Source organism: Schistocerca cancellata, chromosome 11 (genome assembly GCF_023864275.1).
Source record: "Schistocerca cancellata isolate TAMUIC-IGC-003103 chromosome 11, iqSchCanc2.1, whole genome shotgun sequence".
NCBI classification, from domain to species: Eukaryota; Metazoa; Arthropoda; class Insecta; order Orthoptera; family Acrididae; genus Schistocerca; species Schistocerca cancellata.
In genome coordinates, this window is record NC_064636.1 from 107,994,770 (window position 1) to 108,017,625 (window position 22,856).

General features: G+C 44.7%; 1 protein-coding gene across 1 annotated transcript in view; it reads right to left on the reverse strand.

Annotated features, from left to right (window-relative positions):
* LOC126108454 (speckle-type POZ protein-like) overlaps positions 1–22,856 on the reverse strand; it is a 152,480-nt gene that overhangs the window by 17,648 nt on the left and 111,976 nt on the right. The window contains exon 4 of the mRNA XM_049913667.1: positions 2,495–2,617. Coding sequence (XP_049769624.1) covers positions 2,495–2,617 — 123 coding nt within the window. The remainder of the gene's footprint in view (positions 1–2,494; positions 2,618–22,856) is intronic.

The window sequence follows — 22,856 nt, forward strand, 5'->3', positions numbered from 1 at the left end:
GCGTTGTGTAGAACCTGTTGCCAGGGATGTGGAAGGAGTGGTATACCGTTAGCAGAGCCTGTTCTGTTGATGGTGCGAATGGACCCGTCTACTGCCTGTGGAGTCTCTGGAATAGTTCTGAAGCGATTGCCACGAAGTCGTTCACTCATCTTCGGAATCAAATCAAAGTCATACGGACTTCAGTCGTATTACTGTTCGTTTTTGGAGCATCGCGTGCGACCAGCTTTGCGAAAGAAGTGGCGCCACTTCCTGCGCAACCCACCCATCATTTTGCACGACAATGCGCGGGCGCGTACAGCGCAAGCTGTGGCTGCTCTGTTCGGTCGATGGGACTGCGAAGTTCTGTACCATCCACCATACTCCCCGGACTTAAGTCCTCGTGACTTTGATTTGATTCCCTAGATGAAGGAACCACTTCGTGGCATTCACTTCAGAACTGTTCCAGAGATTCGACAGGCAGTAGACCGCTCCATTCGCACCATCAACAGAACAGGCTCTGCTAACGGTGCACTACGCCTTCCACATCGCTGGCAACGGGTTCTACACAACGCTGGTCACTACTTTGAAGTACAGTAACAGGTGCAGACATGTAACTCTTTTGTACGGTTGTGAATAAATAGTTGCCTCTATTTAAGTTCCAACCCTCGTATTTTTCTGGAATTGCTTCGCTCCCAACTGAAAACTTAACATTGCTGAATCTAACGAATGCACATCATTACCTCCACCTTCATATACCGTGGACGGTTGACTGCCACTTTCCCATGAGATCCAAACTTCCCACAGACACGTGCACATACGAGGGGCGTTTGAAAAGTCCGTGCAAAAATAAAAACTACACTACTGGCCATTAAAATTGCTACACCAAGAAGAAATGCAGATGATAAACGGGTATTCACTGAACAAATATAGTATACTAGAACTGACATGTATTTCCATTTTCGTGCAATTTGGGTGCATAGATCCTGAGAAATCAGTACCCAGAACAACCACCTCTGGCCGTACTAACGGCCTTGATACGCCTGGGCATTGAGTCAAACAGAGCTCGGACGGCGAGTACAGGTAGAGCTGCCCGTGCAGCTTCAACACGATACCACAGTTCATCAAGAGTAGTGACTGGCGTATTGTGACGAGCCAGTTGCTCGGCCAGTATTGACCAGACGTTTTCAGTTGGTGAGAGATTTGGAGAATGTGCTGGCCAGGGCAGAAGTCGAACAGTTTCCGTATCCAGACAGGCCCGTACAGAACCTGCAACATGCGGTCGCGCATTATCCTGCTGAAATGTACGGTTTCGCAGGGTTCGAATGAAGGGTAGAGCCACGAGTCGTAACACATCTGAAATGTAACGTCCACTGCTCAAAGTGCTGTCAATGCCAACAAGAGGTGACCGAGACGTATAACCGATGGCAGCCCATACCATCACGCCGGGTGATACGCCAGTATGGCAAGGACGAATACACGCTTCCAATGTGCGTTCACGGCGATGTCGCCAAACACGGATGCGACCATCGTGATGCTGTAAACAGAACCTGGATTCATCCGAAAAAATGACGTTTTGCCATTCGTGGAGCCAAGTTCGTCGTCAAGGACACCATGGCAAGCGGTACTGTCTGTGATGCAGCGTCAAGGGTAACCGCAGCCACGGTCTCCGAGCTGATAGTCCGTGCTGCTGCAAACGTCATGGAACTGTCCGTGCAGATGGTTGTTGTCTTGCAAACGTCCCCATCTGTTGACTCAGGGATCGAACGTGGCTGCGCGATCCGTTACAGCCATATGAATGAGATGCCTGTCATCTCGACTGCTAGTGATACGAGGCCGCTGGGATCCAGCACGGCGTTCCGTATTACCCTCCTGAAGCCACCGATTCCATATTCTGCTAACAGTGATAGGATCTCGACCGACGCGAGCAGCAATGTAGCGATACGATAAACCGCTATCGCGATAGGCTACAATGCGACCTTTATCAAAGTCGGAAACGTGGAGGTATGCGTTTCTCCTCCTTACACGAGGCATCCCAACAACGTTTCACCAGGCAACGCCGGTCAACTGCTGTTTGTGTATGAGAAATCGGTTGGAAACTTTCCTCATGTCAGCACGTTGTAGGTGTCGTCAGCGGCGCCAACCTTGTGTGAATGGTCTGCAAAGCTAATCGTTTGCATATCACAGCATCTTCTTCCTGTCGGTTAAATTTCGCGTCTGCAGCACGTCATCTTCGTGGTGTAGCAATTTTAATCGCCAATAGTGTATTAACAGTTTTTTGAGCTGTCTTGGTAGTTCCCAGGAATTTATGAATTTTGGGAATATTGTCGGCAATATTCGCTGGGAATATTCCTTCGATTTTAAATTCTCAGTGCAGAGGGGCATGCGACACTGTACTAGGATGTGCCCCACGACTCGTCACGCCAGTGAATGCTGTAGACCAAAAATCCTACGGAGCGCGTGTGTCAGCACCGCCTATTGGCAGGTGCGGCGTGCGTGAGCGCAGCAGGGCACTCACCGTGGCGACGAGCCGCCCACTTGCAGACCAGCAGGCAGAGCGCCTGCACTGCCAGCACCAGGGCGGCGCCCGCCGCTGCTCCCGAGCCGCCAGAGTCGCCGCTGCCCGCCTGCGCATCTGGAACTGCAACAAAATGGTTCAAATGGCTCTGAACACTATCGGACTTAACATCTGAGGTCATCAGTCCCCTAGAACTTAGAACTATGTAGTGGTTACTAAAAAAAGAAAAAAAGAAGAGAAAAGAAAGGTTGAAAATGTGGGAAGAAATCGTGAGTAAAAAGGCTTTTTTTTTAAATCTTTAATGACCGTGAAAAAAGGGAAAGAATGAAATGCGAATCGGACTTCGTATTACAGAAAAGCTATCGGACTTCGTGATTCGGGAAAGCTATTGTTGGGGTGGTCCTTGCGGCGTTTTTGAGCAAAAGTTAAACCAATTTCCACTACAAAAATTATTGAAAAAGAACAGAGAATAAAAAAATGTAACTGACAGGGGGAAATGGCGTAGATAAAGAGTTCATCCTTTACCAAGTTAACATGTCTTCTTTCGTGCGCCGTCCAGGTCTTAAAAAATCGCCTACTTCACTTCTGCGTGAAAAGTCTGCTCCGAAATCTTGCAATCGTCCAGGAATCAGTAATTTATACACATAAAAATCATCTTGACACTGAATGCGATTTATTTTACGTTGCTACTTCCATCCTCCGAATTTCATAACAACTTCCACAATATGTCTACACATTAAAATCAGATCAAGACTAGCTAATAAGTTTTTTACGTCTGAAATAAGCTTCCGCTCTCGAGAGATAATAGACGGATAGAAAACAAAAAAAAATTACACAATTTTAGTATTTCCTCTGCTGTCGAGCGCTCATACCGCTGCGACGGTATAATTTATGTCTGAGGGAACGAGTGTAGCGCGGCGAAATTCAAAGTCCCGCTACAACTACTTAATCCTAACTAACCTAAGGACATCACACACATCCATGCCCGAGGCAGGTGAGGCGTGGCGGCTCGTGTCGATAGTGCCACTCTGGTGGTTTATCTTTCCTGCCACGGTCAGGGCGGTAAGCAGCGCCCTCTGGGGCCTACGCGAGCAGTAACGAGGTGGTCCTGTGGGGGGTGTGCTCCGGGGCGTGGTGGGAGACGGTTGTCGGGTTGACGCAACGAGTGTGGTGCCGGACGTATCGCATGGAGATATACACTCCTGGAAATGGAAAAAAGAACACATTGACACCGGTGTGTCAGACCCACCATACTTGCTCCGGACACTGCGAGAGGGCTGTACAAGCAATGATCACACGCACGGCACAGCGGACACACCAGGAACCGCGGTGTTGGCCGTCGAATGGCGCTAGCTGCGCAGCATTTGTGCACCGCCGCCGTCAGTGTCAGCCAGTTTGCCGTGGCATACGGAGCTCCATCGCAGTCTTTAACACTGGTAGCATGCCGCGACAGCGTGGACGTGAACCGTATGTGCAGTTGACGGACTTTGAGCGAGGGCGTATAGTGGGCATGCGGGAGGCCGGGTAGACGTACCGCCGAATTGCTCAACACGTGGGGCGTGAGGTCTCCACAGTACATCGATGTTGTCGCCAGTGGTCGGCGGAAGGTGCACGTGCCCGTCGACCTGGGACCGGACCGCAGCGACGCACGGATGCACGCCAAGACCGTAGGATCCTACGCAGTGCCGTAGGGGACCGCACCGCCAGTTCCCAGCAAATTAGGGACACTGTTGCTCCTGGGGTATAGGCGAGGACCATTCGCAACCGTCTCCATGAAGCTGGGCTACGGCCCCGCACACCGTTAGGCCGTCTTCCGCTCACGCCCCAACATCGTGCAGCCCGCCTCCAGTGGTGTCGCGACAGGCGTGAATGGAGGGACGAATGGAGACGTGTCGTCTTCAGCGATGAGAGTCGCTTCTCCCTTGGTGCCAATGATGGTCGTATGCGTGTTTGGCGCCGTGCAGGTGAGCGCCACAATCAGGACTGCATACGACCGAGGCACACAGGGCCAACACACGGCATCATGGTGTGGGGAGCGATCTCCTACACTGGCCGTACACCACTGGTGATCGTCGAGGGGACACTGAATAGTGCACGGTACATCCAAACCGTCATCGAAGCCATCGTTCTACCATTCCTAGACCGGCAAGGGAACTTGCTGTTCCAACAGGACAATGCACGTCCGCATGTATCCCGTGCCACCCAACGTGCTCTAGAAGGTGTAAGTCAACTACCCTGGCCAGCAAGATCTCCGGATCTGTCCCCCATTGAGCATGTTTGGGACTGGATGAAGCGTCGTCTCACGCGGTCTGCACGTCCAGCACGAACGCTGGTCCAACTGAGGCGCCAGGTGGAAATGGCATGGCAAGCCGTTCCACAGGACTACATCCAGCATCTCTACGATCGTCTCCATGGGAGAATAGCAGCCTGCATTGCTGCGAAAGGTGGATATACACTGTACTAGTGCCGACATTGTGCATGCTCTGTTGCCTGTGTCTATGTGCCTGTGGTTCTGTCAGTGTGATCATGTGATGTATCTGACCCCAGGAATGTGTGAATAAAGTTTCCCCTTCCTGGGACAATGAATTCACGGTGTTCTTATTTCAATTTCCAGGAGTGTACAAGTCGGCTCTGAACGGAAGGCACCGTAGCAAGCAGCGGGAAGCGGGCGTCCTGTGATTCGTGTGAAGGAGTGACGATTTTTGCAGTGGATGTCCCAGTGGTTCCCGAGAGTTGTGGTTGCTGCTTTCGGAGAAGAGAACTGGTAAGAGCTTGTGTCTACCCTTTTTTCCGTACGATGTTGCTGCCTGCCGTTATAAACGGGTGAAAATCAGGCGCTTGTATTGACTATACGGGAACTGGTGATGTAAAATTACATTTGTCATTGAGTCTCACTTGTACTTTGACAATTTAGAGGCGAAAACTGTGGTGGTTTCATTAGGTCTGGTTCTCTGCTGTGCAACTAAGGCAGCCAGTTATTTGCGGTAACTGAGGGACCACCATTATGTTGGTGTAACTGATACGTTCTCCACATTTTGTCTGTGGCTTTGCGAATCGAAATCGTGGGGCATTACACGTGTGAGTAATTTGCTATTGTATTGATGGTTAGGTTGTAAAGACTGTTCTCTGGTGTGTAAAATCACGCACTTATTTGTAGCCAATCTAAGCAGAAGTTACCATTGCTACTCGCGTATGTGCTACTGTCCTTATGATTGGCGTTGTTTGTCTTTTGATTGTGGCTGTGCTCACGTTAAAAAAAAATTACTGCTACTATTCATAATAGTTGTCTAGCAAGGAAATTGCTTAAGCTTTTATCATATGCTGGTCTGTTTGCCTATCACATGCAGTAACTGAGGGAATGTGTATGGTGGTTCAAGGTTGTAGGCTGACTAGTATTTGAACTGGTGTTGAGGTTAAGGGCGAGATCAGCATCCCGCAAATCCGCACGCTGTGTGTGGTTAAATGTTCCGCTATTGGGGAGCCGGCTCTCTGTTCTTGTATTTTGTAAGGATACGTGATGAGTGCATCGCTGTCGTTTCCGCGTGCTAAATTGCGGGGTGTCGGTGCCATCTTTGGGCTAGACTTGCATTGTATGTTATGTTGAAAGGGAATTAACTGTACCAAACTTATGAGAGCTTTTAGTTTGTTTTAGGTCTGTACATGGAATGATGTTCATATTTTGTCGATTGCGGCAATAACTTCCTGTGTGGGGAGATCCTCTGAGGGACTTGTCTTGTACAGTTGCAGTGCAGTCCATCTGAAACGTGGTGCTTAAAACTTGGGACAGCAGCTCTCGGATGTTATATATTACTGTTCAATCTTAAATGTCTTGGATGTAATATGGTTGTTGAGGATTATGCAATCAATTTTGATCGCTGGTTCCTTAAAGGAAGTATTTCCTTTTAAAATATGTGCTTGTTGAGAGCCTATTTAAATATGATTTCAACTCATCATTCAAATTTTGTAGTCTTGCTTTCTTAAAAGGCTTTCAGTTAAAGGAAAAGAATATTATTTTGTAATTTGTACTGATTGTTCCTTTTGGGTGACACCTGACTTATGTGTTCAATAAATGAGTGTCTAGTCAATGGTGATGCACTGTTCTATTGCTAGCCTACCCCTTCCACTCCACAGCCTGTTGAGCTGCTTTGTGTCGAAATTGTGTTCAGAACACCCCTCTGACCTCAGCAGAATTCGAACCTGCGACTGTTCCAGACTGTAGCACCTAGAACCGCTCGGCCATTCCGGCCGGCGGAACTGCAACAGCCAACCTCTGCTGCACACCTCCTGGCAGACACAACTACACTGCTGGAAAGACAGATCTGCCACCTTCAAGGAGTGTGTTCAGTCACACCAGAGAATAATACAGCGTGTAAGCAAATTGTCATTACAATCTTCTACAGAGTCCGCCAGAAAAATGTATACACACTGTAAGGAACGAAAAGTATTACTTCCGTGTTTATTTTACATGTAATAATTGATCACACATGCCAAACAACCTTCAGTTTATCACATGGTTACTTTAAACGTTCAAAATATTCACCGTTGCCGGCTATGCACTTAATAGGAGGACGAGCGATCGCCACAATGTCACAGTGGAGATCGCTGAACGTCTCGCTGTAATCTCCTGACGAAGTTCCTCCAGCGTGCGTGTCTGACGTCGATACACGTTATCTGTCACAGTTCCCTCTGGCGACCGTGGAGGGAACTCTTCATCCAGTCTAATGCCCAGGAAAATTGTCATCCACGAAACCTCGTATGGCTACGTGGTCGTGTGGTGGCGCCCCGTCCAGTTGGTAGAAGACGCCTTCTTCAGATCCATAAAGCGCACGTGTAGCTGGCAAAACCGATGTGCGTAACATTTCCAGATACACTTCTCCTTTGATAGTAGCATCAAAGAAAAAGGGTCGTACTAAGCCTCTACATCAGGGGTTCCCAAATAAATTTTCTCGAAGACCCCTCATCGAGCATGATTGGTACCTTGTCATATCACAGTATCAAGTACCTGAAAAAGGCAAATTAAGAGTCTTTTTATACGTTTTCTATTTTTGGTACTTAGAAAAAACACTGACATATTCATTATTGAAAAAATATTGAGCTTTAAACTTTTTCAATATAGTGTTCATTGCTATTGTTAAATTTTTGATTGTTGCTCAAAATCTTTGTCTTCAGAACTGGGTGTTTAATATAACAAACTCCTTAAACAATATAAATTGGGTATGAACTGAAAATGACAGGAAAATATTGAACCTGAGTGTATTGGTCTTTCAAGTGTTCTACACTTGAGATTGCATTGAGTAGACATGTGTGAAAAATAAGAAAACACTAATCTCATAAAAAGTATTATTTATTTGAAAAAATACAGTTACAACAGAATACTCCATCAGTATACAGTTAGTTTTAATTTTCAGTTCTTAATGAGATGAGTCAGCTGCAAAGAGGCAGTGCGCGCAGTCTAACGGCATACAGCAGAACTATTTGCCTCTATCTAATTCTAGTTTTGAGCTAGAGTGTGCTAGTGTCAGTTGGCTCTAGGAAGACACTAGATGCAGAAATTAGCGTTCGATAAAGCTCTGCTCATTTCATACGAAATATATTTAATATATTTTTTTTACTCTAATAGCATCTTGCGGACCCCTCTGGCATAGCTCGCGAACCCCTATTGGGTACCACTGCCCTAGACGATAGTCCACACCACACATGAACCCCTGGTAGATTGACCGCTTTATCCACATAAACAGGCGGTTTTTCCAGTGCCTAGTACAGATTATTATGGCCATTCACGGTTCCATTAAGTTTAAATTGTCTCGTCACTGCACACTACCTTCGTCACAAATTGTTCATCAGTTACCATTGGCCGATACCATTCGCAAAACTGCATTCAAGTGATCAGGATCGTTACCATTAATCGCGTGCAGTAATCGTGGAATGTAAACTTTCCACTGTGCAGCTTTCAGAATTCTTCGTACACTTGTACTGTTAACCCCCGCTTCACGTGCACATTGCGTAGCAGACTTCTGTGGGGAATCAACAAACGTTTCTTCACGAGAGCCGACAAAGCAGGACTTGTAGCTGTGCGCTGTCTTCCTGATCTTACTTTGTGAATATTGCAAATCGTTCCGTGCAATTCAAACTTGCCAACGATGCGTTTGTTAGGTGGATTGGCGGTTCTGTTTCGAATTCCAGCCTCCACTGACTTCACTTCAATGCCATTATCAAACTTGAAAAACCACTTCACAATACATTTTCGTTGCTCGAATGTCAAGCGTGCTGCAGCCACCTTCTTTCATCAATACCGAGATCAAAGTACTGACATATCTTCAGCCAAAGGCACACTCAAATCGAACGACAATATCGATATCTTCACGGAGCCTGACAAAGTGTGCATACATTTTTCTGGCGGACTCTGTATACTGCATTCACCGTAAGAATAAACCTTATGTAAACATAACACTACGCAGCCTCGGATTTACGATATTTCAGAACAGGGCAAAATATTGACAATGGCGCTCCACCTCCGCCTCTATAGGACGTCAGAAACATTTTAAAAAAATCATTTTTCAAAAATATGTTCATTTTTTCAGAAGAGTTTGATATACAAAACAAGTACAGGGTGGACCATTGATTGTGACTGGGCCAAATATGTCACGAAATAAGCGTCAAACGAAAAAACTACAAAGAACGAAACTCGTCTAGCTTGAAGGGGGACACCAGATGGCGCTATGGTTGGCCCGCTAGATGGTGCTGCCATAGGTCAAACGGATATCAACTGCGTTTTTTTTTTTTTTAAATTGGAACCTCCATATTTTATTACATATTAGTGTAGTACGTAAAGAAACATGAATTTTTTTTTTTTGGACCACTTTTTCCACTTTGTGATAGATGGCGCTGTAATATCACAAGCATATGGCTCACAATTTTAGGCGAACAGTTGGTAACAGGTAGGTTTTTTAAATGAAAATACAGAACGTAGGTACATTTGAACATTTTATTTCGGTTGTTCCAAAGTGATACATGTACCTTTGTGAACTTATCATTTCTGAGAAACATGCTGTTACAGCGTGATTACCTGTAAATACCACATTAATGCAATAAATGCTCAAAATGTCCGTCAACTTCAATGCTTTTGGCAATGTGTGTAACGACATTCCTCTCAACAGCGAGTAGTACGCGTTCCGTAATGTTCGCACATGCATCGACAATGCGCTGACGCATGTTGTCAGGCGTTGTCGGTGGATCACGATAGCAAATATCCCTCAACTTTTCCCACAGAAAGAAATCCGGGGACGTCAGATCCGGTGAATGTGCGGGCCATGCTTCTACGACCAATCCACCTGTCATGAAATATGTGCCGGACATCCATCATGTTGGAACTACATCGCCATTCTGTCATGCAGTGAAACATGTTGTAGTAACATCGGTAGAACATTACGTAGGAAATCAGCATACGTTGCACCATTTAGATTGCCATCCATAAAATGGGGGCCAATTATCCTTCCTCCGCCGGCCGAAGTGACCGTAAGGTTAAAGGCGCTGGAGTCTGTAACCGCAATACCGCTACGGTCGCAGGTTCGAATCCTGCCTCGGGCATGGATGTTTGTGATGTCCTTAGGTTAGTTAGGTTTAACTAGTTCTAAGTTCTAGGGGACTGATGACCTCAGCAGTTGAGTCCCATAGTGCTCAGAGCCATTTATCCTTCCTCCAATTTTGCCGCACCATACATTAACCAACCAAGGTCGCTGACGTTCCACTTGTCGCAGCCATCGTGGATTTTCCGTTGCCCAATAGTGCATATTATGCCAGTTTACGTTACCGCCGTTGGTGAATGGCGCTTCGTCGCTAAATAGAACGTGTGCAAAAAATCTGTCGTCGTCCCGTAATTTCTCTTGTGGCCAGTGGCAGAACTGTACACGACGTTCAAAGTCGTCGCCATGCAATTCCTGGTGCATAGAAATATGGCACACGTGCAATCGATGTTGATGTAGGATTCTCAACACCGACGTTTTTGAGATTCCGAATTCTCGCGCAATTTGTCTGCTACTGATGTGTGGATTAGCCGCCACAGCAGCTAAAACACCTACTTGGGCATCATCATTTGTCGCAGGTCGTGGTTGATGTTTCACATGTGGCTGAACACTTCCTGTTTCCTTAAATACCGTAACTATCCGGCGAACGGTCCGGACACTTGGATGAAGTCGTCCAGGATACCGAGAAGCATACATAGCACACGCCCGTTGGGCATTTTGATCAGAATAGTCATACCTCAACACGATATCGACCTTTTCCGCAATTGGTAAACGGTCCATTTTAACACGGATAATGTATCACGAAGCAAATACCGTCCGCACTGGCGAAACTTTACGTAATACCACGTACTTATACGTTTGTGACTATTACAGCACCATCTATCACAAAGCGAAAAAAGTGGTCCAACTAAAACACTCATATTTCTTTACGTACTACACGAATATGTCATAAAAATTGGGGTTCCTATTTAAAAAAAACGCAGGTGATATCCGTTTGCCCTATGGCAGCGCCATCTAGCGGGCCAACCATAGCGCCATCTGGTTTCCCCCTTCAAGCTAAACGAGTTTTGTTCTTTGTAGTTTTTTCGTTTGATGCTTATTTCGTGAGATTTTTGTCCCGGTCAGTATCAACGGACCACCCCGTATGTTCGAGGAAATGTAAGACATGTTATTTGTTTGTTTGGTGTTTGTAGGCGCAAAAAACTGGGGTCATACGGACCCAAGTCAAAACTATAAGACACAAAAACAGACGAGTTAAGAAACGATAACAGATCAATCCCTACCGACGTAAGAGGACAGCGAAAAGAGGGACGTGGAGAAAAGGGCTATAGAATACACCATACAGAAATGAAAGTCCAGCACTAAAAACGAAATGGCCTTCGGCATATAACTACGACAGATAAAAAGTAATACGCGATCGACACTCCGCGCGTCGTTTGCTAAAATGGAAGATAACTCAGACGGCAAACCCAAGCGGGAACGTAAACAGTAAAAAAAATTGGTACTCCGTCAGGAAGTGGTGGACAGTTACAACTGGGGCGCAGTGTGGACAAAGTGGTGGGGGAGCGCTGCTTAAACGGCGATGGCTAAAAATGCAGTGCCCTATAAGCAGCGTAGTTATACGACTGGCCATTAAAATTGTAACACCACGAAGATGACGTGCTACAGACGCAAAATTAAACCGACAGGAAGAAGATGCTGTGATATGCAAATGATTAGCATTTCAGAGCATTCACACAAGCTTGGCACCGGTGTCGACACCTACAACGTGCTGACATGAGGAGAGTTTCCAACCGATTTCTCATACACAAACAGCAGTTGACCGGCGTTGCCTGGTGAAACGTTGTCGTGATGCCTCGTGTAAGGAGGAGAAATGCGTACCATCACGTTTCCGACTTTGATAAAGGTCGGATTGTAGCCTATCGCGATTGCGGTTTATCTTATCGCGACATAGCTGCTCGCGTAGGTCGAAATCCGATGACTGTTGGCAGAATATGGAATCGGTGGGTTGAGGAGGGTAATACGGAACGCCGTGCTAGATCCCAACGGCCTCATATCACTAGCAGTCGAGATGACAGGCATCTTATCCATATGGCTGTGACGGATCGCGCAGCCACGTTCGATCCCTGAGTCAACAGATGGGGACGTTTGCGAGACAACAACCGTCTGCACGAACAGTTCGAGGACGTTTGCAGCAGCACGGACTAACAGCTCGGAGACCGTGGTTGCGGTTACCCTCGACGCTGCATCACAGACAGCGCCTGCGATGGTGTACTCGACGACGAACCTGGGTGCACGAATGGGGAAACGTCATTTTTTCGGATGAATCCAGGTTCTGTTTACAGCATGGTGATGGTCGCATCCGTGTTTGGCGACTTCGTGGTGAACGCACATTGGAAGAGTGTATTCGTCATCGCAATACTGGCGTACCACCCAGCGTGATGGTATTGGGTGCCATCGGTTACAAGTCTCGTTCACCTCGTATTCGCATTGACAGCACTTTGAACAGTGGACAATACATTTCAGATGTGTTACGACCCGTGGCTCTACCCCTCATTCGATCCCTGTGAAACCCTACATTTCAGCAGGATATGGACGACCGCATGTTGCAGGTCCTGTACGGGCCTTTCAGGATACAGAAAATGTTCGACTGCTGCCTTGGCCAGCACATTGTCCAGATCTCTCACCAACTGAAAACGTCTGGTCAATGGTGGCCGAGCAACTGGCCCGTCATAATACGCCAGTCACTACTCTCGATGAACTGTGGTATCGTGTTGAAGCTGCTTGGGCAGCTGCGCCTGTCCACGCCATCCGAGCTCTGTTTGACTCAATGCCCAGGCGTATCAAGGCCGTTATTACGGCCAGAGGTGGTTGTTGTGGGTACTGATTTCTCATGATCTATGCACCCAAATTGCGTGAAAATGTAATCACATGTCAGTTCTAGCATAATATATTTTTCCAAAGAATACCCGTTTACCATCTGCATTTCCTCTTGGTGTAGCAATTTTAATGGCCAGTAGTGTAAAATGACATCCCGGCGGGAGGGTTGAGAGGAGGTCGGCCAAGCCGCTGGGAGAGGCTTAATAAGCCGGAGCTTATTCCCGTGAAGGGAGGGCCAAAGGGACACCACCTCCTGACAGACGGCAACAGAAAGATCATCAGAGGAAGCATAAGAAATACTGGGCTGAGGACTGCAGCCTTGGCAGAAGTGTCATCAGCCTCGTTTCCTGGCAGACCGACGTGACCAGGAACCCACATAGACATCACACTGGCTCCACCAAGAGTGAGCAAGTGACAGCTTTGCTGGACCCGCTGCACTGAGGGATGGGCGGCGTGCAGCTCACAGAGGCTTTCAAGGGTGCTGGGAGAGTCTGAGCAGAGGACACAATTGAAAAGCCTGGGTCGCGGGATGTACTCCGTGGGCTGATGCGGGGCGAACAGCTTTGCTGTAAATACTGAGCAGTGTTCCCGAAGCTGAAACCGAAAAACGGCGGTCAGTTCGAGAGCCATCAGTGTACACGAAGGTACTATCGCGAAGTTCCATGCGAAGGCCGTCAAACTGAACACGATACAGACAAAATTTTGAAAGACACAGCCCTCAGTCACAAAAAAGAAAAATAGTTTCAAATGGTTCTGAGCACTATGGGACTTAACATCTGAGGTCATCAGTCCCCTAGAACTTAGAACCACTTAAACCTAAGGACATCACACACATCCATGCCCTAGGCAGGATTCGAACCTGCGACAGTAGCGGTCGTGAGGTTCCAGACTGAAGCGCCTAGAACCGCTCGGCCACAACGGCCGGTCTGAGTCGCGAACAGAATTAATTTGTAACCTAAGTTTCGGTGTCACAAAGGACACCTTCTTCGGACAAAATTAAAACTACTAGCCCTCTGCATAATTCTGGTGTCTACAAGATTTCACGTTACACTTGCGGTGCCTATTATATTGGTCAAACAAGATGTTCTCTTTCAATTCGCTGTAAAGAACATTTTCTGAGGAAAAACGGTTCGTGTGCCCCTAATTCTTCTTTTGCAGATTACCTGTTAAGGGGGTTGGACGTGCAGGAGAGGCGCCACAGGACATTTTAATTTCCACTGTCTATACTTTTACAAATAAATTCATAAAACTTTGTCAGCATCACCAGGAAGGGTTCAGGATTCAAACTCGCAGCAGCGGACGTTCAAAAACATAACAAAATAATTTTTTTTTCGTGTGAAATTTCATCATTTTTTTCACTTACTAATGACAGCATTTGTTGCTATAGGTACACTTTTCTTCATAAGAGAGATGGTTCGATGAATTTTGCACAGCATACAAACCATACCTAAAGGTGTATGAAACTCTAGAATTTTCCAAATCTATTAAAAACTGTGGTAAAAATTGAGGCAATTAACTACAAAATTTGTGTTTTTTCTAAACATTAAGTTTAAAATACAACAGATCATTCGTTTTTTCATAAATTAAATAAATTCTACAGTTTCATACACCTGTAAGTATGGTATGTATGCTGTGCAAAATTCATCGAAGAATCTCTCTAACTTATGAAGAAAAGTGTACCTATAGCAACAAATGCAGCCATTAGTAAGTGAAAAAAATGATGAAATTTCAGACGTAAAAAAAATTATTTTATTATGTTTTCGAACTTCCGCTGCTACGAGTGTGAATCCTGAATCCTTCCTAGTGATGCTGACAAAGTTTTATGAATTTATTTGTAAAACTATAGACAGTAGAAATTAAAATGTCCTGTGGTGCCTCTCCTGCTCCAAGTTGGCCCGTTTGACGTCCTAACCCCCTTAATCACAGGGCACTCTCCTAAAGGCGTTGAGAAGTTGGAAATTTTCCATATTGAAAAAAAAAGGGCGTAAACTTGATATTTTGGAGGAGCTGGAAATTTTCAAGCATTTACTTTCGATTGGCGGACTTCTTCTCAACGAGCAGGTGCAATTGCGCGGAAGAAGTTATTTCAATGGTATAAAGCCGCTGCTTGACGAGATCTAACACTCTGATGTACCAACTACTTCTTACAGATTCAGAGATACATTTTCTTTCTACTTTTTACGGCTCATATACGTAAATTAAAAAAAAACGTTTTTGGTTTTTTTAACGTATCTACACTACTGGCAATTAAAATTGCTACACCAAGAACAAATGTAGATGATAAACGGGTTATTCATTGGACAAATACATTATACTAGAACTGACATGTGATTACATTTTCACGCAATTTGAAAAATTGTACCCAGAACAACCACTTCTGGCCTTAATAACGGCCTTGATACGCCTTGGCATTGCGTCAGAGCTTGAATGGCGTGTACAGGTACAGCTGCCCATGCAGCTTCAACACGATACCACAGTTCATCGACAGTAATGACTGGCGTATTGTGACGAGCCAGTTGCTCGCCCACCATCGACCAGACGTTTTCAGCTGGTGACAGATCTGGAGAATCTGCTGGCCAGGGCAGCAGTCTAACATTTTCTGTATCAAGAAAGGCCCGTACAGGAACTGCAACATGCGGTAGGGTTTCGCAGGGTTCGAATGAAGGGTAGAGCCACGGGTCGTAACACATCTGAAATGTAACGTCCACTGTTCAAAGTGCCGTCAATGCGAACAAGAGGCGACCGAGACGTGTAACCAATGGCCCCATACCAGCACGCCGGGTGATACGCCAGTATGGCGATGACGAATACACGCTTCGAATGTGTGTTCACAGCGATGTCGCCAAACACGGATGCGACCATCAAGATGGTTTAAACAGAACCTGGATTCGTCCGAAAAAATGACGTTTGCCATTCGCGCTCTCTAGTTCGTCGTCGAGTACACCATCTCAGGCTCTGTGATGCAGCGTCAAGGGTAACCGCAGCCACGGTCTCAGAGCTGATAGTCCGTGCTGCTGCAAACGTCGTCGAACTGTTCGTGCAGATGGTTGTTGTCTTGCAAACGTCCCCATCTGTTGACTCACGGATCGAGACGTGACTGCATGATCCGTTACAGCCGTGCGGATAAGATGCCTGTCATCTCGACTGCTAGTGATACGAAGCCGCTGGGATCCAGCACGGCGTCCCGTATTACCCTCCTGAACCCACCGATTCCATATTCTGCTAACAGTCATCGGGTCTCGACCAACACGAGCAGCAATGTCGCGATACGATAAACCGCTATCGCGATAGGCTACAATCCGACCTTTATCAAAGTCGGAAACGTGATGGTAGGCATTTCTCCTCCTTACACGAGGCATGACAACAACGTTTCACCAGGCACCGCCTGTCAACTGCTGTTTGTGTATGAGAAATCGGTTGGAAACTTTCTTGATGTCTGCACTTTGTAGGTGTCGCCACCGGCACCAACCTTGTGTGAATGCTCTGAAAAGCTAATCATTTGCATATCACAGTATCTTCTTCCTGTCGGTTAAATTTCGCGTCTGTAGCACGTCATATTTGTGGTGTAGCAATTTTAATGGCTAGTAGTGTATTATAGCAAGCAGTAATGTCATTTAATGGATAATTTCGTGTATGTCTTCTTTATGCATTTATTCTGGAATTTTTGTACTACAGGCAGTCATTCATTAGTTTTATTTTATATCACGCAGTAAACCGCTATTGGCTATAATGGCCCTGAGCACTATGGGATTTAACATCTGAGGTCATTAGTCACCTAGACCTTAGAAGTACTTAAACCTAACTAACCTAAGGACATCATACACATCCATGCCCGAGGCAGGATTCGAACCTGCGACCGTAGCGGTCGCGTGGTTCCAGACTGAAGCGCCTAGAACCGCTCGGCTACTCCGGCCGGCAAACCGCTATTGTAATTATTTCATGTACACCGTTCAGGTGTTTGTTTTATTTCCCTGTCTGCAGTTACGAGAGACGTTTACAAAACAGCTTGTTTTACCAATTAGCCACCAGATGGCGGTATTGTCTTGAAGTTGCCGTGGCGCACAAGTCACCTGGCAGTCCCTAGTGGCTTGCACCTCTCTTGCATTTTATTTTAATGCAGACTATCTGACGCTGTCTGGTATGACCGCTGATTTCGTATTTTTCTTTCTTTCTTTTTTTTGGTACGTTATGCTATAACATTTAGTTTTAATTTTGTCCGAAGAAGGTGTCCCTCGTGACACCGAAACCTAGGTCACAAATTAATTGTGTTCGCGACTGAGGACTGTGTCTTTCAAAATTTTGTGTTACACAACAGTAGCTGATTGACAGCCATGTTAGAAACCTTACGATAGAGACATGTTATTTGCTTGTAAGTGTGCCAAAGTGTAGTGCCACGCCTCTTCACGCAGCATTCTTCATCCGCATGTCACTGTATTTCGCTCTGTGGAACTCAAACGTGAATAATTTGTAACGGAAGCCACCACACCTATATTCAGGACAGTGGAAATTAAAATGTCATGTGGTGCCTCTCCTACTGCCAGTAGACCGGTTTGACATCCTACCCCCTCCCCCTCCCTTAAAGAAACAACCTCACAATTAATAATGGGTGAGAGTATTTGTGCCTGGGAGAACAGGAAGCCACCAGAAAATTTGCACTCTTAATTTTCCTTTTGCAGGCGTAAAATACAGGGAGCGAAAAGCTATTTACAATTTGCACAGAAACCATATGGCAGTTATAAGAGTCGAGGGACATGAAAGGGAAGCAGTGGTTGGGAAGGGAGTGAGACAGGGTTGTAGCCTCTCCCCGTGTTATTCTATCTGTATATTGAGAAAGCAGTGAAGGAAACAAAAGAAAAATTCGGAGTAGGTATTAAAATCCAGGGAGAAGAAATAAAACTTTGAGGTTCGCCGATGACATTGTAATTCTGTGAGAGAGAGCAAAGGACTAGGAAGAGGAACTGAACGGAATGGACAGTGTCTTGAAAGAAGGATATAAGATGAACATCATCAAAAGCAAAACGAGGATAATGGAATGTAGTCGAATTAAGTCGGGTGATAAAGTAGTAAAGGAGTTTTGCTATTTGGGGAGCAAAATAACTGATGATGGTCGAAGTAGAGAGGATATAAAATGTAGACTGGCAATGGCAAGGAAAGCGTTTCTGAAGAAGAGAAACTTGTTAACATCGAGTATAGATTTAAGTGTCAGGAAGTCGGTTCTGAAAGTATTTGAATGGAGTTTAGCCATGTATGGAAGTGAAACATAGACGATAAATACTTTGGACAAGAAGAGAATAGAAGCTTTTGAAATGTGGTGCTACAGAAGAATGCTAAAGATTAGATGGGTAGATCACATAAATAATGAGGAGGTATTGAATAGAATTGGGGAGAAGAGGAGTTTGTGGCACAGCTTGACTAGAAGAAGGGATCAGTTGGTAGGGCATATTCTGAGGCGTCAAGCGATCACCAATTTAGAATCAGAGGGCAGCGTGGAGGGTAAAAATCGTAGAGGGAGACCAAGAGATGAATAGACCAAGCAGAATCAGAAGGATGTCGCTTGCAGTAGGTACTGGGAGATGAAGCAGCTTGCACAGGATAGAGTAGCATGGAGAGTTACATCAAACCAGTCTCAGGACTGAAGACCACAACAACATTTCCTATTAGCTAACAACCTTCTCATTTGTGACATAAAATTAAATATCCGAAACAAACCACTAAGGACAAGAGACAAGCAAGGCATTACCCATTTCTTCAGTCCTTAGGTCCCAGCAGTATTTTCTATGTGATCTTGCTACAGCTTTACACGACGTGCTTTCCTTTCTGCGAAAGAAGCTATTATATCGAAGATCGTCAAACGTTCTGCTATATGAAAAATCGAAATGTCGTTGTCTAATACTGGACAAGCTGTTAATACGGATGGTACCTGAGACTGATGTCGTTTCTCAATTTCATTACGTCTATTTTGTCACTGGATGCTAGATCAAATGAAATAGGCCTTTCTAATATTACAGCAATTTTTGACACGCCAAATAAACGACACTGTTTAGGCACAAATGGTCATTTTTATCTATCTTCAAAAAAATTCAAATGGCTCTGAGCACTATGGGACTCAACATCTTAGGTCATAAGTCCCCTAGAACTTAGAACTACTTAAACCTAACTAACCTAAGGACATCACACACACCCATGCCCGAGGCAGGATTCGAACCTGCGACCGTAGCAGTCCCGCGGTTCCGGACTGCAGCGCCAGTTTTATCTATCTCATTTACATAAATGCAAGTCCTGTACGGGCCTTTCTGGATACAGAAAATGTTTTATTTATTTATTTATTGTTCCGTGGGACCAAATTAAGGAAAAGTCTCCATGGTCATGGAACGAGTCAATACATGAAATTATAACACGATATTAGAAACAGATAAAATGAAATATAAAAAAACATTCAGGTGACAAGTCGTAAGTTTAAATAAAGAAAATCAACAATGTAACACAGGAATTTGCTTAATTTTTAAGCTCTTCCAGGAGCTCCTCGACATAATAGAAGGAGTGAGCCATGAGGAAACTCTTCAGTTTAGACTTAAAAGAGTTTGGGCTACTGCTAAGATTTCTGAGTTCTTGTGGTAGCTTATTGAAAATGGATGCAGCAGAATACTGCACTCCTTTCTGCACAAGAGTCAAGGAAGTGCATTCCACATGCAGATTTGATTTCTGCCTAGTATTAACTGAGTGAAAGCTGCCAACTCTTGGGAATAGACTAATATTGCTAACAACAAACGACATTAAAGAAAGTATATACTGTGAGGGCAATGTCAGAATTCCCAGACTATTGAATAGGGATCGACAAGAGGTTCTCGAACTTACACCACATATAGCTCGAACAGCCCGTTTTTGAGCTAAAAATACCCTTTTTGAATCAGAAGAATTACCCCAAAATATAATACCATACGACATAAGCGTATGAAAATATGCGAAGTAGACTACTTTTCGTGTTGAAGTGTCACTTATTTCAGATACTGTTCTAATGGTAAATAAAGCGGCATTTAGTTTCTGAACAAGATCCTGAACATGGGCTTTCCACAACAGCTTACTATCTATCTGTACGCCTAGGAATTTGAACTGTTCCGTCTCGCTTATAATATGCCCATTCTGTCTGATCAAAATATCGGTTCTTGTTGAATTGTGAGTTAGAAACTGTAAAAACTGAGTCTTACTGTGATTTAGCATCAAATTATTTTCCACAAGCCACGAACTTATTTCATGACCTACGTTATTTCATACTGTTTCAGTATTACACACAAGATCCTTCACTATCAAGCTGGTGTCATCAGCAAACAGAAACATTTTTGAATCACCTGTAATACTAGAAGGCATATCATTTATATAAATGGCAAATGGTTCAAATGGCTCTGAGCACTATGGGACTCAACTGCTGTGGTCATAAGTCCCCTAGAACTTAGAACTACTTAAACCTAACTAACCTAAGGACATCACACACATCCATGCCCGAGGCAGGATTCGAACCTGCGACTGTAGCGATCGTGCAGTTCCAGACTGTAGCGCCTTTAACCGCTCGGCCACTCCGGCCGGCTTTATATAAATAAGAAACAGCAGTGGCCCCAGCACCGACCCTTGGGGAACGCCCCACTTAACAGTGCCCCATTGGGACTGAACATTACTACCACTCTCAATATTGCGGAGAATTACCTTCTGCTTTCTGTTCTTAAGGTAAGAGGCGAACCAATTGTAAGCTACTCCCCTTACTCCACAATGGTACAACTTCTGCAGTAATATTTTGTGGTCAACACAGTCAAAAGCCTTCGTTAAATCAAAGAAAACACCTAGCGTTCGCAACCTTTTATTTAATCCGTCCAAAATTTCACAGAGAAAAGAAAATATAGCATTTTCAGTTGTTAAACCATTTCTAAAACCAAACTGAACATTTGACAGCAAATTATGTGAATTTAAATGCTCCAGTAACCTTGTATATACAACCTTCTCGATAACTTTAGCAAACACCGATGGCATAGAAACAGGTCTATAATTGTCAACATTATCCCTGTCTCCCTTTTTATAAAGTGGCTTCACTACCGAGTACTTTAATCGGTCAGGAAACCGACCACTCCTAAAGGAAAAGTTACAGATATGGCTAAGTACTGGGCTAACATACATAGAACAATACTTCAGTATTCTGCTAGATACCCCGTCATATCCATGAGAGTTCTTGGTCTTTAGTGATTTCATTATTAACTCAATCTCCCTTTTTTCAGTATCATGGAGGAGCATTTCAGGTAACAGTCTCTGAACACCTTTTTCTAAGAGCGCTATATGATTCCCTGTTGGGACTAGGTTTCTATTTAGTTCACCTTCTGTATTCAGAAAGTGGTTATTAAATACTGTACATATATGCGACTTATCAGTAACATGGACATTCCCACTACGCACTGATTCTATATCCTCGACCTGTCTCTGCAGACCAGCAACTTCCTTTACGACTGACCACATGGTTTTAATTTTGTCCTGAGACTTAGCTATTCTATCTGCATACCACATACTTTTTGCCTTCCTAATAACATTTTTCAGCACCTTACAATACTGTTTGTAATGGGCTGCTGCATTTAGATTCTGACTGTTTCTAACGTTTTGATATAATTGCCACTTTGTTCTACAAGATATTCTTATCCCTCTAGTCAGCCACCCAGGCTGCCTGTTTGTGCTAGTACCCTGTTTTGAACGTCCTAACGGAGAGCAACTTTCAAAGAGCACGAGAAAAGTCTTGAGAAAAGCATTATATTTATCGTCTACTGTATCAGCGCTATTAACATCTTGCCACTCTTGTTCCTTGATAAGGTTTACAAAAGTCTCTACGGCAACTGGATTAGCTTTCCTAAACAGCTGATGACTATATTTAACACGTGTTGTAGCACAAAAATCTTTTAGAGTTAAAATTTGTGCATCATGATCTGAAAGGCCATTCACTTTTTTGCTGACAGAATGGCCTTCTAGTAACGAGGAATGAACAAAAATGTTGTCTATGGGTGTTCTACTGTTCCCTTGAACTCTCGTTGGAAAGAATACGGTTTGCATAAGATTATATGAATTAAGGAGGTCTACCAGCATCCTCTTCCTTGCACAATCACTTATACAATTAATATTGAAGTCACCACATATAACTAACTTTTTGTATTTCCTATAAAGTGAACCAAGAACCTCCTCTAGCTTTAGCAAAAGTGTTATGAAATCGGAGTCTGGGGATCTATAAATAACAACAGTTAGAAGTTTAGCTCCGTTAAATTTAACCACACCTGCACAACATTCAAACACCTTTTCAGTGGAGTACTTTGAAACATCAATTGACTCAAATGGGGTGCCGTTTTTCACATACATGGCTACTCCCCCACACCGCAAAGAGCACCTCTAAAAGCTGCCAGCCAACCAGTACCCTGGCAAAGGAAGCCTCTGAATTATCTCCTTATTTAAGAAGTGTTCAGATATACCAATAATTTCAGAGTCAACATCTATAAGCAGTTCACTAACTTTATCTCTAATACCTTGTATATTTTGATGAAATATACTAATTCCCTTATTACTCGGATACCTAAGCTTTGTCAAAAGTGGTTCCTTTGTTAGAGAGACTTCCCTTGAGCAGGAATACCTATCAGCTGACTTCAATCTAAAAAAAATGTTCGACTGCTGCCCTGGCCAGCACATTCTCCAGATCTCTCACCAACTGAAAACGTCTGGTCAATGTTGGCCGAGCAACTGGCTCGTCACAATACGCCAGTCACTACTCTCGATGAACTGTGGTATCGTGTTGAAGCTGCATGGGCAGCTGTACATGCACACGCCATCCGAGCTCTGTTTGACTCAATGCCCAGGCGTATCGAGGCTGTTATTACGGCCATAGGTGGTTGTTCTGGGTACTGATTTCTCAGGATCTATGCACCCAAATTACGCGAAAATTTCAG